This window comes from Polypterus senegalus, chromosome 11 (assembly GCF_016835505.1).
Source record: "Polypterus senegalus isolate Bchr_013 chromosome 11, ASM1683550v1, whole genome shotgun sequence".
In the NCBI taxonomy this organism is placed as follows: Eukaryota; Metazoa; Chordata; class Cladistia; order Polypteriformes; family Polypteridae; genus Polypterus; species Polypterus senegalus.
In genome coordinates, this window is record NC_053164.1 from 110,018,091 (window position 1) to 110,035,056 (window position 16,966).

A 16,966-nucleotide genomic window follows, 5' to 3' on the forward strand; every position below is an offset into this window, starting at 1 on the left:
CTCATCTCATCGGTCCATAAAACCTTTGAAAAAAATCTGTTTTCAGATATTTCTTGGCCCAGTTTTGACGTTTCAACTTATGTTTCTTGTTCAGTGGTGGTTGGGCTTCAGCCCTCCTTACCTTGGCCATGTCTTTGAGCACTGAACACCTTGTACTTCTGGGCACTCCAGGTAGGTTGCAGCTCTGGAATATGAAAGTACTGGAGGATAATGGGTTCCTGGTAGCTTCACGTTTGATTCTTCTCAAATCTTTGGCAGCTAATTTGCGTCTTTTGTTCTCAACACGTTTCTTGCGACCCTGTTGACTATTTGCAACAAAATGTTTGATGGTTCTGTGATCACACACCAATATCTTAGCAATTCCAAAAGTGCTGCATCCCTCTGAAAGACTTTTTACAATTTTTGACTTTTCAGAGTCAGTTAAATCTCTTTTTTGGCCCATTTTGCCTGAGGAAAACTAGCTGCCTAATAATTCTGCACACCTTGATATAGGGTGTTGATCTCCTTAGGCCACACCCTCCCTCATTACACAAATACACATCACCTGACGTGCTTAAATCCAATAAGCATTCAAATTAATACAGCTTGGAGTTGGAATATACGCATTAAAAATGATGATATGGTCAAAATACTCGCATTCCTAATTGTGCACACAGTGTAGTGTTTGGCACAAACTCAGCGAAAGTGCGAGAGAAACCTTTAAGTGCCAGGTCTTAGCTAACATTAAATAAAGCCGTGGACATTGCAAGATCGCACAAGATACCACAAGCACAGCTGAGAACCTTCGATGCATGTACTCTGAGCGGCTCACGTTAACTGACTGTGAACGCAGTACGCAGAGAACAAGGAAGAGCTCCAAATAGCGCTAAACAAAAAACGCAGTACACAATTGAGAAGACAGCAAAAGAATATGAAGCAAGTGACGCATACAAGCATATTCATAAGTGCAGCTACTGCGGAAACAAAGCACGGTGTAAACCGTAAGTTTAAATTAAGTTTATAGACAAGCTGCCGCTGGCGTTTGTCATGCCTACGACGAATACGATATTTACGAGATACAAGTTTAATGAGAAGTCGCGGGGTATAAACGAGACTTTGGATCACTTTGTAACAGAGTTAAAATGGCTGTAACGGAGTTAAACTTGCTGGTGAAAGACTGTGCTTATGCAAACGAATAGGAAAGCAAGGTGTAAAGCTTAACTTTAAATTAAGTTCATAGACACACTGCTGCTGGCATTTGTCATGCCTAAGACGAATACGATATTCACGTGATACAAGTTTACAGAGAGGACGCAGGTTATAAACAAGACTTTTGATCACTTTGTAAGTGAGTTAAAATTGCTGGTGAAGGACTGTGTTTATGCAAACAAGATGAGATGGTCAGAGATAGAATACTGTTTGGCACAAACTCAGCAAAAGTGCGAGAGAAACTTTTAAGTGCCTGGTCTGAGCGAACATTAAATAATTGCTGGTGAAGGACTGTGCTTATGCAAACGAATAGAAAGCAAATGTTACGTTATTTTTAAAATGTTTCCTTTTCTTTTTCATAACTTCTATAACACACTTCTCCGCTGCGAAGCGCGGGTATTTTGCTAGTAGTCAATAAATCATTAAAGCCCTCTTTGTCATTCTAGTCTAAAATAGATAGGACCATCATTTTGCTGGAGCTCTCATACCAATGGAACAATCATACGGAGGAGTCGTTTGAGGAGAAAGTCTATGTATACAAGCCATTGGTTCATGAGTGTATTGAGAAAGAAAGAAAAACTGCAGTGCCTGATAGTAGAGGTTGGAGTCAGGGCAATCAATATAGAAGAAGATCATTGGAATTATAAGATAGCAGTATAAAAATATCTACAATGCGTGTTCAAAAATGTGTCTACCCTGACTACAAAAATAAGTAGAGATGCAACGATACCAATACTGGTATAGATGTTGGTCAGATAAAGTGCTCACGTAGTTATTCTCATAAAAATGCCCCAATGCTTATAACCGATGCTATTAGCAAGCACAAGTAATTATGTTAATGTTAAGGTCAGCGACAATGCCAAAAATATGATAAAAGGCATTGATGACTCTGAAGTCCTAAGCCTTTCCTTTGTGTTTCATAAATGCCAGCTGGCAGTGGCAGACAGCATTTTTGCACAGCTGTTACAGATGTTATGGCAGTAGGGTGTAACATATTTTGGCATTTTAAGCATTCTGCCTTAGTGTACTCCCACTTAGAGGTCATTCAGCATTGCCACCATATTCAATCAAAGGCATGCCCATTTAAAAGGATAGGTGATGCACCTCAGTTAAAAGCAAGATGTGTGGACATGCCACTACTTGCTTTTTCTAGGTCACATACTCTATATGATAAACGTCCTGTTGCCACTTTGTGTTTTAATCAATGAAATTAAATTCTCAAGGGTAACTTAATACACACATTTTTATAGACATGTAGAGTGAGTTTCTTTGCTAAACACGATTTCCAATGCTTCTATTTCTAAAAGAATTAAACGGAAAAAGAATCTGTGCTGTACTTCATCACTGCTTCATAATGTGATGTATTATTGGTGTAGAGTTTTGCTATTTACTGTAACACTGCAACGAAGCACTGAACATAAAACTTACATGTTGGTTTTATTGGTATGTGTGTCTACATCAATATTGATGACTCTGCATTGAAGCTTATTATTTTACTGGAGCAATGCTATGTTTGCTTTTGTCTAAGAAATATCACATATTTCTATTCCAGTTCATTATTTTAATGTTCCATATACTCACTACTAAAAATTAATTGAATGGAATATATTTCATTTTCACCTAGATAGATAAGATATATTGACAGGCAAACAGAAATTATTATGAATTACTTCTCCATGGCAGCAAATAAAAAAAAATCTTTTAACCGTCAAAATTTCTCAAAATTTTAAGCATTTTAGAACAATCTCTTCAATTACTTATAATAAGTGTCTTTAGCTATCAAAAACTGTCTATTGACTTGACATAAAACTGGCATGTATATCATTTGAAAAAAAATGTTTCCCGTTATAGATACAAGGATCGGTTCTTTTCAAACATCAATACTGCCAAACAGGCCAAAGAGATGATGCTGCTAGAGCTGCAAGAATTGTGTGGCCTAGAGGCAGTTGGACAGGATTATGCAGCACCTGCCAAAAGTTCCTGAAAGGACCAGCCGAGTAGTAGTTTGGAGTGTATATTTAATGACATCGTAGATGAACAGGCAGCAGTATCAATAAGCGGTATTCCAGTATCTGCTGCTATACAGCTGGAAATATACCTGGGAGACACCACAGTTCTTTGTTCAGGCAAATCACCTAAAAGTTCTGGTCAGATAACAACGTGCGGTTATCCACTTTGTCTCAGATGTCAAAGAAATACCTTTCAACCCATGCAGAAGTGTAGAGTCAGAGATTATTTAGCACACTGTCATAAATTGTTAATGAAACTATAAACCAGCTTACAGATGAACAACCAAAGATGCTTCTTTTCATCAAAAAGAATCTGCCACTTAATATCCCAAAAGAGTCCTAGAACTATCCAGTGGCTGGTTTCCTCCACTGACTTTTGATCTGTATACCTTTACACCACTGAGCTAATTACCTTGAAAAAATGGGATACCAGTAAGAGAAATGTTCTTGTTATGTTTATCCAAATTCCTGTAAACACAGCGTTGTACTAATAAATCTCATGATCAAAGCCTTGTGTTGGTTAGCTTTATGGTTTATATATGTTAATTGTATTTGATTTTTTTCATGTGAAATTTGAGTCATTTTAAAAATGAACCCGAGTTATTTAGTTATTGTATTCCAAATTATGAGTCTTATACTTGATATTAGCAGTGAAGCTGACAAGTGATGGACAAAAAAAAAAAAACATACTATCCTCTAACCTACAGTCTCAGTACAATGGTATCAGTATCTGTGAATAGTAATAAATAAGTTTAGGTATTTGTGCTTAGTCTGAGGAAAATGGTATTGATGCATCTCTAAAAATAACATCTGATGGTCAAGCTCACTTCATTTCTTTTAATGTCATTCCGCTTTAAACACACTTTGTTCACTTTGTCTCTATTGATTTAAACCCTTTGGAATAGAAGGATTCATTTTGGTTCCCCAGCCAATCCGTTAGCACCTCCTTGAGGGCATCATCACTGGAAAATACAAATCCATGTAGGAATTTCTTCAGATTTTCATAGAGAATATAATCACTGGGGCCATGTCTGAACTTTGTGATGGATGGTTAACCTATACTAACATAGTCATGAAGCAGAAACACGACTGCTGACAGTTTTCCATGATGTTTCTGTCTGATAGCATCATGTAATGACTTTAGATAGATAGATAGATAGATAGATAGATAGATAGATAGATAGATAGATAGATAGATAGATAGATAGATAGATACTTTATTGTGAAACTGTAGGATTCTCCATTGATGGTTGACTTGTCTGGCATGAATTCCAACAGCAGAACACCCTTTGCAACCCAGAAAACAGTCACCGTGACTTTTACCGCTGATGGCTTCACACAAAATTTCTTATGCTTTCATTACATGGACTCTTTGTTTGGCTTCAGGATCATGGTGATGTACCCACAATTTATTCTCAGTAACAATGTGTGAGAAAAACTTAGTGGGATTTTCATTTTTAAGAATGTCCAAGTTCTTGTGGCCAAATTCCTGGCAACGTGCTTTTTAAACTTTTGTCAGCATTTGGGGAAACCTTCAAAAACTGACATTTGACATTATCAAATGAGTATGGATGATTGTGGACCGTGCCAGCTGAAATGCATAGTTCACAGTATATAACAGTAGCCTTAACACAACAGTCTGTGAAGATTCTTCCACATTAAACCAGTGTGCGGGTCATCTTCAATTGACTCTTGACTACATTTAAATTGCTTGCCCAAAGCTCCACCTTAAAGTATAAAAATGTATAATCTCAATACAAAGTACTCGACCTATCATGGATTCCCTTCGGCTTTTTCCTTTCCTTTGTAGGAATTTAACGGTGGAATGATGCTCCCAATCTGTAAATTCCTTCATAGACATGATAGCAACTGGTGTTTGCCATCTTCTCTCTCTGAAAGATTGATATGAAATGATCTAAAACTGTATATGTGGCATTATAGGACATATCCTGATCACCAGTGACAAGTTCAGATCTGCAGCACAACTACATGATATTCACACAGATAAATTATTGAATACCCTCATATAGCACACTGTTACACAAGGCATAGAGAGCATCACAGTGGCTATGGCTCACGAAGGAGATTAGCAACCAGGTTGGACTTGATTTACCCGTCCAGCGTACCCTTCAGAAGATGTAATTATATAATTAAATTAAGAAGGGGATAATTGGAGAGTTAGGTAGATAGTAGCTATATAAATCCAGCTATATGTAAGCAAATAATAGTAAAATCTCAATATCATTTTAACATGTGTAAATATTTTAAAAGAAGCATGGCACTATGTCACTATGATTGCCTTTGATGCCCAACTGACCACCCCAAAGCTCCATTTGCTCTATTGCCTCTTGAAATAAAATTGGTTTTCTCTAAGTATTCTGACTTCATCCCAATCCCACACACATAACCTTTCCATTAAATGGTGTGCATAAGTAAGCATTATATTGAAAAAACATTGCTATGCTATGTAAGGAAAAGAAAAATGAAACATCAAAATATTGCAATGTTCTTAACATCTTTTTAATATATCTATTTTTTTCATATTTTTAACATCAGTCAAATAAACCTCTGTCACATAATTTCATGAATAGGTTTTCCATATTGAGTGGCAACTTTCTTTTTTTAAGGAAAGAAGAAAAAGAAAAAATACGGGACCCTTACTCATCCTGTTTTCTGTAAACACCACAACATTCTGGAATAAGTCCTCTCATCATTAAAGCTTTTTTCAGTGAGTCACGTACTGTCATTCCACTTCGAGCTGGAACCTGCAAAACAACAAATGTCAATAACAAATTGATAAACTTCAAAATGTTTTAGCCCAACAGTACATATTAAATTTACTTCTTTCTGCAATATTTTTAAATAAGGTTGAAGGGTGATAGGGTGGATAATATCATAGCCTCACAGCCTCTCCTCACCTTGGTTAGAACTAGCGCTGGGTGATGTAACGATTTTGATTGGGGAAAAAACTTGCCTATAATGATGATAAACGTAGGCTATAACAATCAATAAAACATTTTTCCCATATTAAGTTTTAAAAGACAATGTGTTGTGATAGTCAATGCCTGTGGCCTATCACACAGAATTTAGGCTTAGCAAAATTCCAGCACAACAGACAATCACGATTTTCAAATTTGCTAATCCCCACAAAGATGGCTATGTTGTAAACATTAGCAACATAGTCAGGTGTTTGGGAAATATGTCATGCAACAAGGACAAGGAGGAGGAAAATCTGTTAATTGCTCGGGAAGACATTAATACCAAATAAAGGTCACAATGTCAAAGGTTTGGAAGTAGTTCAGCTACCTCAAATCAGATCAAGCACAAATAAAGCTAGTATGCAAGATATACTGCTGACAAATCCCAACAAAGACTAATACAACAAACCTATTCCACCACCTTAAAAAATAACATCCAGTCAAATGTGCTGAATGTCAAAAAGAGTGATATGACTAGCAAACCTTCTAGCAGTGGTGCTGTTCCCTAAACAGCAGTCGACTATGTCATAATTTGCTGCCATGACCGCATATAGTAGAAAATCTAAATGGCCTCAGGACATCAAAAACATGGTCACTTACTTGATGGTGAAGGACATGATGCCAGTGAGTGTTGTCGAAAAAAAAGGCTTTGGGAAACCTTTGAAGGTAATCGACACAAGGTTTAAACATTTTTCTCAGACAGAGCTTTCATAGCTTTATGATGAATGTCAGGCAAAGGCAGAGGCTGTGTTAAAAGATGTGAGATACTACGACAAACTTTGGACAGCGGAACCTTACAAAAGACATACTATTCACTACATTCACGTGGAACAGAATTCACAGAGCAAATGTCAGCAAACTGTATTTTATTGTGGATCACACGGTAGAAACTATTGCAATGGTGCTCGAGGATGCCCCATCATCCTGGCGGCTTAGAGAGGACTATCGGTTGTATATTACTACAAACATTGTTAAGTCTGTGTTATTGAAAATTTGGACTTTGCCTTCAGTGCTTTGTATATAGATTGCACCTAGCAATCAGTAAGTGAATGTTATTAGTTAATTAATACTGTTGTGAATATGTTTTGCATTATGTTGCTTTGATTAAATTTTCTATATTAACATTACAATATACTACAACTGAGATGCTTCTACTACTAGGCTAATTGGTAATTAATAAGACATGAATATAAAATACATATATTTATTGTTACAGAGAGCACTGGAAGAGACAGAAGAACTGAAAGCGCTATAGGTGTTTGAGAATGAAGAACTGAAAGCGCTATAGGTGTTTGAGAATGAAGAACTGAAAGCGCTATAGGTGTTTGAGATAGAAGAACTGAAAGCGCTATAGGTGTTTGTGAAAAAGTGGTCAGTAATTTTTCTTTTTCAAGAAAAAGTCTTCATTTTTTTTGGAAAAGGCAAAAAGATTTGGCACCAGCTCAAGAGGAGTATAGGAGTTTAATCTGCCCAAACATAAACTGATTACAGAATCTCTAACAAGATGGGGGTCCAATCAAAAAATGGTCGGGAAAGTGCTAGAACAGGACATGGCCAATGCAAAGGTATTATCTGCTGACAGGAGAAAAATAGACACCTTGTGCCCACATCCTTAAGTTTGCCCACAAAGCTCTAAATCCACTGGTTAGTTTCACAGATGTACTGTCAGGGGAATCATGTGAGTGTATCATATGGGAAGCCTGTGCGCCACCTGCTCAGTGAGGAGATCCTGCAGCCAGAGGATAAAGACTGAGAACTCACAAAGATCATTAAAACTACTGTCATCAGCTGCTTGAATGACTAATATGATGACACTGCTATTGATGGCCTTCTGGACATATCATCCATCCTTCGTTTTAAAACATGCTATGCGAAACCTGAGAAGGTTGATGCCATGAAGCCAGAGCTGTGGATAAATAATGCAAGAAAGCCACAACCCTTCAGCTACTGGACTTCACAGCTCTTTCAGAACAGCAGAAGCTGAAGGATGAGGACCAGAACCAAACAAAAATAGAAGAATACACTGGCCAGCTTCTTCAGGAAACTCCATTTTGTTGCAACAGCTGGCTTACAGACCAACAATTTGCTGAAGCTGAACTGAAAAACTACCTCCAAGTTTCTTGTTTAACCAGTCCTTTGGAAAGGTGGAAGATCCACACAACTGTAATTCCTAAATTAGGCCTCCTGGCTAAGCATTACCTCTATATCCCTGCCACCAGTTCACCCCCAGAAAGAGTTTTTAGTACAGGAGCCAACATTGTCATCTACAAAAGAGCATAAACCAAGCTTGAGACAGTTCACAAGCTAGATTTTAGCAAAACACCTGTATTACACAAGATAAAATGTGTGCTGCTTTTATAAAAGAAGAAAAAAAAAAACACAAAAAACAAAAATAACACATTTTATACAGTGTCCTACCTGAGATTTATTAAGTGAGAGGGAATTTACTGAAGGGTGGCAATAAACTTTTCACGTGCCTCAATCACAGTTTTATTATTTTTTCAGTATGTTAAAAAGCATCAAGTCAACTGATATATCTAATTAAATTTAAATTTAGATTTAGATGTCTATATGTAAGTTTCTATTAAAGAAAAGGCAATTTTATTAAGTGTACCTAATTTCTACATGCAAATGCTCCTAACTGGCATTTTTTTTAAATCAAGCTGCAGCTCCTTCACTGTACAGAGGAGTTACAAGTGCCAATTTCTATTGACAACATCTGATAATTCTGGATCTATTCTGTCTGCAGTAGTCATCTCACTGGCTTTATATCCAAGTTCAGCTCAATGCCTTGAAGTCTTACATAGGTTACTCAACTAATAAGCACTTACCAGTAAACATGAAAAATGTTGGTATTAATCCCTGTTCTGGGCGAAGTCTGAGCATAAAAGAACTGTTTTCTTAACCAGTAATATTATTTTATAATTGTTGTCTGGGGGGACACTCCCATTAGTTCAATCTGAAATGGGTAACTTTACCAACTGGCAATGCAAGGCTCCCTGCAGAAAGCAGGTAAAATCTGAATAAGGTGCAGTAACTATGCATAGAAAAACATCTTCATGAGGAATTTGAAAGTCTGCAGCATTAGCAATCTCAAATTCACATGGGCAATAAATATCAACCAAGCAGGCAGATAAACTACATATACTAGGTGTGGCAGAAAAGTAATGAGACTGGCAACACTGCAAGCGATCTGGCAACGCTGCGCTGTTGTCCTTGATAGAGCACGTGTATCAGTACCCTCCCATAGCTCAGTGCGAGTTTCAACTCCTTCCGTTAACTACATGATTTTTGTGACTGCTATTAGCGAAGTTGTGTTTTTGGTTGTGCATCACGCAAAATGGAACAGCAGAATTTGGAGCAACGTTGTGCCATTAAACGGCAAGTGTGACGTTTGAAAAGTTAAAACGGGCCTATGGGGAACATTCTTTATCCCGAGCTCAAGTTTTTCGCTGGCACAAATCATTTTTGGAAGGCAGAAAACACGTTGAAGATGAACACCGTTCAGGGAGGACATCAACTTTGAAAACCAATGAAAACATCGAACGTGTGAACACTCTTGTGAGATCAGACCGTCGTTTAACATTAAGAATGTTGAGTGAACAATTAAATTTGAACAGATTTACCGTTCATCAAATTTTGACTGAATATTTGCAAATACACAAGGTCTGTGCCAAAATGGTGCCGAAAAACTGCCCTCTCCATTACAGAATTTTTGACCTCAAAATGCATTCCTATGGTTCCCCAGCCCCCTTATTCACCTGACCTCAGTCCGTGTGACTTTTTCCTTTTTCCTAAACTGAAAAATGTCATCAAAAGACGTCATTTCGGGACTTTAGAAAACATCCAAAAGAGTGTAGCGGACATGCCGAAGACCATACCGGTTGAAGACTTCCAGCGCTGCTACCAACAGTGGGAACAACGTCTCCATTGGTGTGTAGCTGCCCAAGGGAACTACTTTGAAGGGGATAACATTGATGTTTGAAAAAAATAAAAACTTTGGTAAATAAAAAATCAGTCTCATTACTTTTCTGCCACACCTCGGTATTAGAGCACTGGTTTGTTTAATTAGCATTTATTTGTAATTGTTAAGAATTTACTGGAATTTTTAATCAGTAGGAATCTTCACTTTTGTTTGTGATTGTTATACTCTAGTTGCATTACTTAAGTTTGCAAAATGGATGTTTCTTTAATTTCAATTTCAAAATAATTTTAAAAAATGAAAATTACATTTTTTCACAGTTAATTTTGTCCCTTAGAGTGCAAAAATCTAAACCAGTGTTGGTAATAATTTTTTTTCACTTAAATCTTCATTTTTACTAGTATTAAAGACAAATTTAACATCATTGCATCATATATAGCATTTTATCATATTTTTTAAATTACATATAAAAACTGTAGTCCGTTCAATTCACACAGTTTAACTCATGTCGTCTGTCATACTGATATTTTTTTGTGATTGAAACAATACTACTTTGTAGATGCAGTATTCATGTTATGGTCATAAATAGAAAGCTTTGGAATCTCTGCTGTGTACTTCTACAGTCTAGGGATGTGTCTGAATTTTTGAATGCCAATCCAAAAAACAAATAAACAAATTAGCTGCACATTGTGTTTTTTGAAAAGCGTTTTCTTGGTACTTGCTGTAGTTGATTTAGCTAGCAAAACACTAATTATGTAGATGGTACACAGCACTCCTTTCTATAACAAGAATATTCTCTCTGACTTCTCCATGTTTAGTCCTGGGCACTATTTTAAGCACTTTGCCACGTGTAGGTCTAATTTATCTATCTATATTATTTATGTTGTCTTTAGATTATTATTTAAACTCTAATGCACTTTTTTGTTGTTTTTCTATAAACTATTCTATTCCCAAATAACAGCATTTATACCACCATGCAATGTTGATGGAGAGGTATTGCTTACCACTGTTCTCTGTTTGTTCGGCAAAAAAACTCGTACAATGGGTTTTTGGGGAGATTTAGGATTGCCCCTTGAGACATCACTTGGAGTTGGCAAGACAGCAAGACTTGTGGGGACCACAGGAAAACCAGACCCCCCACTCAGCTTTACATCAAGAAGAGTTGGTGTAGGTGAAGGACTTGATATGTCAGTCCCATTACCCATAGACTCTAAAAGCTGCTGTTCTCTTTGCTGAAGTGCATCCAGTTTACTTGTGTATTCCTCATAAGCCTGCAATGAAAATAACAAGAAGTTAACAATCAGTTAAAAACAAATTAATAGTAACAGTACAATCAAAGAAGGCAACATGAAATAGTAACCTATCATATAAATTCAAAATTTATGAACTGGCATTTTCAAAGTGATTGATAAATTTCTGGTGATGCCATGACCCAAAGTACAAAGGTTGTAGCAATTTCCATTAATTAAATAAACAACTAGAGTTAGGTGTTGCATATTTAGCAGTGACAGATTCTAGTTTTTTGGTTTTTTTTGGAAAAAGGCAACTGCCAACATGGCCTTACTTTTAAACATGGCTTCGACAGGTTGCCTTATTTTTATTGACTAAAGAATAACAAGTAAAATGTAATGTGCATTGTTTGTTACATGAGATAAAATGTTATATTGCTATACGTCTAAAGAAATGTCATTGAACATGATGGAGTTACATGCAGATTTATTAATACTTGAGATAAAGATGAAGGGAAACAAATAGTACAGATAGTGAAACATCCTTACATAATGCATGACGGAAACATGCATTACATTAATAATTTTCCTCAAATGCTTGGTTTCAACTCACCTTTTCCTTTTATATAGGATCTCACACAATGAAAAAAATGTTTATCTAAATATATCAGCCAGAAGAAATGTTTTTAAGATTTACAAGAATACACAAAGGGTAACAAATTGGAAAAGTGGAAAGTTAACAAATCAACCAAACAAGTGGTTAGCGACCCTAAAAATGCAGTCTCTACTGAACAAAAGTGAAGGCAGTAGCAGAGCAATCAAGGGGAAGAAATGCCTATGGTAATAAGTGAATATTAAGAGGGAGAATGAATGGAAGACAAACAATCCGATACAGAAAACCAATAAGCAGAAACTCAAGAACAATTCAAAAATATTTCAAGAAATTAAGGTTGTCAAAATATCACACTTTTTGTGGTACATACTAACAGTGAAATTTCACGATTCTTGATGCCCATTCAAGAACACAAGAAAAACAGATATCAATCAACATACTTTCTATTATATGGTTGGCCCAAAGGGCCACATGGAAAAAAAAATTGAAACATGCAAGCTAAAAATTAACATGAAACACAATCTAATAATTAGGATGAAAATGGAAACAAAAATCAAAACAGAAATGACATCATTAGAAAACAAGAAGCTTGGTGGAATAGAGATGAGAAATGAAACAATTCCAGGAAAGCACTTCATTGAACATGAGTGGTCCTCTAAAAATAAGTTTCCCCACTTTTCAAGGCCGCAGTGGGAACTTAAAGCAGTAGCACTCTCTCCTTGTTTAGAGGCAGACATTAATGTTTCAATTCCATACCTGTCTATCTTAGGTGTGCCTCATAGCACCCAGGCTTATGAGAAAATCTGCTTGTGAAAGGGAAACCATGATATTTTTAAAAGTTAAAGCTGCTATTATGATAATTTGCATGTGTCGTTTTTTTAAAATGGTAACAAGTAAAAAAGCAGCACCTAACAGCTAATCTACTCCAAACATGCACCTTCAGTGCATACATGGCAGGATATCAGACTACATTTACCTATTATGCTACTTTTGCTATTTATACTTAATCACTCATCTGATTTTCACCAAGTTTAAATTAAGACTATGACTATTTTAAATCAAGGTATTAAGGCTACTATTGTTGTATCTAAAAAATGCATTTAAAAGACTAACATTACATTGTGTTGATTTAATAAATACTGTAGCTGCGAATCATCATCATTTTAAAGTCAACTTTGAATGATTTTTAGTAATCTCGCTATTAGTGCTATGACTTTTACAAAGTCATTCAGCAATCTCTATTTTGTGATATTGTAGCTGTATTATCCCTACTGTCAGTCATTCATATGTAGATTTTCTTCAAGTTTTTTCTTACGTTTTGGTCTTTTTGCCTGAATACAGTACTGACTTTCACTTGGTAGTACCATTATTGTGAAAAAACTAGTACTGTTATGTTTTCTACATTTTCAACTTCATACCAAAGTTCCATTTTTTGTGACATCCACACTTAAGGGGCAAAAGTCATAAACTTCACTAGTGGTGAAATGCATAGCAAAAAGTACTTTGAGGTAAGGTATAGTGATGTACACATTTAAACTGATCATGCTGATAATTTGAGTTTATGCAGACAAGTTGTTAAGCAAAGCATTCCAAGAAATTGGGTGGGAGGAAGCCAACACAGGCATACTGGAAATAAAAAATAGAGGTCAAGCAGATGTCTTAGGCAATGTTGCATATAATGATACCACTTTCTTGAACTAAGGTTTTCAGGAAGATCACAGAGAAAAAGAAAAATACCAGCTTCATACAGCAACATTTTATGATAGTAACTATGAGCAGCAAAAGGGTTGATCAGGTTATAACAGCAATGGACTCAAGTGAGTTATTAAGGGGGGCAACATTTTGGAAAAGAGTTGAAAAACAGTTCAGCCAATGAGAACAAAGTACAAATTTCAAATCATGAAGCTGAAAGCTTTCTCTACATCAAGCAGCAAAACAGCTGCATTTTGAAAAAAGGTGGGGTTATGTCTACAATATGTTTGAGATACTGGATATTACCTGCTGCCTGGTAAGAATAGATAAACATAGGTCTGATTGGAGCAAATTAATTTATGAATAACCAGATTCCGGCAGGGTGCAAATAGCACTGTCAACAGCTTTACATCAGTATTCGTCCATAAAACTGAGGAATAGAATGCTCAAGAAATCTTTGCCTTATTCTAAGAGGAGGATAATCATAGCCAGATTGAGGGGTTCAGTAACTGCATGTATACCAGTAATAATTAATTAATTACATGTATATAGTCCTTTTCCAGCTACTCAAAGTGCTTTGCATATACAGTGGGGAACCACTTCATGATGAGGAAGGGCCACCTCCAAAAACAAGAGGTAAGATTTAAGTGCAAGAATTATATAGCGAAGAGCATAATTCTTGTAACAATCATCACTAATTGTAAAGTCATGAATAAAACCTTTTACAGCAAAGAATGTGTACATCGGGTCAGTAATAATTAAAACTGTCAGGCTTAGAAGCAAGCTTACCACAAAATTATTACTCTGAAACAATGACAAGGTAAACCTCCAACAAGGGCCTCAAGTAGAGACGTGTTGGCAAAAAAAAAACAAAAACAAGCAACTCAGAAATAAAAAAACGAATCAAGCCTTTGAATAAGGAGAAAACATTTTAGAGGAGAAAACAAATTAGCATTTTCCAGAGTTGCATATGTAGCTTCATTCCTACAAAAAATATTTTGTAGGGTCTGGTGAGTAGGGGTAAAAAAAGATGTGTCCTACTCCAAAGTTAATGAACTTGGAGGCATTAAACCACTAAAGCGGAAAGTGTAATTTTTTTGCATTTTTAAATGAAAACATGGAACACAATACATCATTTATCTACTATGCCGGTTCATAAAAGAAATAGAATGCTTGCAAGACTTGGAGCCACTGCTTTCAGGAGGGTGTGGCTGTGGTTCTGCACTACTTAAAGCGGACATATGTAAAATTGTAATATCTAATGGCTGTCATCTGAAAGAAAACAAGGCAAGATGACTAGTGAAGCATGCATTAAACTGGACAATGGTTTAACTGGCTTTGTTAAATGTGAACAGTAGGAATGGCAATACAATAGAATTTTATATACCAGTGAAACTTCATGAAACTCGATATCTATTTGATGCCATGGCAAAAACAGAAATCCCAGTCAACAGCTTTTCATAAAATGTACCTCCATTATTTAAATGAACAATATCATGCCATTTTTGTAAGATAATATAAAATATAGGTACTAACAACTACTACTTTAAAAGAAATGGTAGATCCATGAAGTAGCTGGACTGCTATCATTTAAATGAACTAGTACTGCCAATCATAAATGTTAAACTACAACGCAGGACTTGATTTTTAATGTAAGAAAGACAAGGGGAGTCCTCCAGTGTAACAAATGTGGGAATTTTATAATTTTGGGTGGTTTTAGGCATAGGGTTAATAAAGGATGATAGCATCAATAGCTACCCATCTGTCTAACCATATGTACATAATAAATTTAATACATTTTCTATCCAGTTAACTAAAAAATACCGCTTTAAATCAATACAAAAAAAAAAATCAAACATTATATGTGTAGTGTTGAATTACTGAATTCCAAAATAATTCAGGATATTTTCATTTAAACAAACTAAAAGTTTTTTTGTGACCTGCTTAACTGGAAGAATCCTAACTCGTCTCTTTTAAGTCAGTGAGTAACTGTGGTTATATGCTATTTGAAATTGAAAAAAATCTAATTCTCACTTAGAGGATCTGTACAAAACTTTTTTAAAAACTGGCAGAATCTAATCAATAACATTTTAGAAAAAGCATTTAAATTGGGAGAAAGGATTTTTACTTTATTTTTTCTAGTCCTAAAGTTTTACTCTGTCTGTTGGCCTAGCTTTTTTTCTCAATGGGGGGTTGATTTGATTTGAACTTAGTTTTGTCAAGTTTGACTTGCTTGTATGGAATGTTACTTGCTTTTAATAAATTCAATAAAATGTTTTAAAAAATGCAATGAAGAAAGCCTGAGTGTGTGTATTATAGCTTGTCTTTTTAATATCAACTAGCAAAATACCTGCGCTTCACAGCGGTGAAATACTGCCTTAAAATTTTTATTAAAAAAAAAAGTAAACATTTTTAAACTGAGGGAAAATATACCAATAATTATTTGTTAAGGATCTCTTTGTATAACACGTTGTCAGTTCGGCCCTCCGGTTGTAAAATGACCAAGATGTGCGCTGAACTTACTCTTGAGCATGCAACATACAGTTGGCCATGTGAAAAGCAATCCTGTTTCAAATCAATGCCAACCTTTTGTAGGGTTTGTCCCCGAGACTTATTGTCATTGCGAAGCAAAGCCTTACTGGAAATTGAAGGCATTTGAACTGAAATGGGAGATCAGAGGGTATAACGGGGATGCAAGGAATAAAAACTCTCTCACCTGAGCCACTGCCAGTTAAAATAGTTGCCTCAATTAGGTTGTTTTGTAGACACGTGACCTGAAGTCTCGTGCCATTACAGTATCAGTGGCTGTAAGTTTCTCAGTAACATTATTGGTGTCCCAACCTTCAAAATGAGATTATGCTCAGGAGTGCCTGGAGGATTTAGAGTGTTGAGAAACTCTACTGGATAATGTACCGCGTCTTCTACTTCTACAACTGAATCAACAGACTGATATGTTTTTGGTTGTGAAGGTAGTTCTTGAAGTAAAATGTGGTTTATAGTCGTAGTCATGTCATTTTTTGGTGTCAGGATAGCTCTCTCTCTCTCAACCATGACACATTGTTTTGGTGGAGATTTCGTAGATTGGGGTAAACATTTTGAAGAAGGCTTTGTAAGGTACTCACGATGAGACAGAGTTTTGTAGGAATATTTATTTTACGATTTTCTTGTATGAAGGTGCTATCACCTATACTTATCAGAAGAGCAGAGAACTCCCCGGCTTTTTTGTCACCTTTCAAATGAACTCTAATGCTTATTTTTAAAGTAACAACATTAATTTGTGGTCATAGGTATGAAGATTTTAGAGATGCTTTAATTTCATCAGCGCGTGTTCCTCT

General features: G+C 35.9%; 1 protein-coding gene across 2 annotated transcripts in view; it reads right to left on the reverse strand.

The window, feature by feature from the left end:
• The window catches only part of braf (B-Raf proto-oncogene, serine/threonine kinase), a 350,871-nt gene that overhangs the window by 226,918 nt on the left and 106,987 nt on the right, over positions 1–16,966 (reverse strand). For both annotated transcript variants that reach the window (XM_039769464.1, XM_039769465.1), the window contains exons 3-4: positions 11,102–11,368; positions 5,859–5,962 (exon numbers count right to left, since the gene is read on the reverse strand). In XM_039769464.1, the coding sequence (XP_039625398.1) occupies positions 5,859–5,962; positions 11,102–11,368 (371 nt within the window). The remainder of the gene's footprint in view (positions 1–5,858; positions 5,963–11,101; positions 11,369–16,966) is intronic.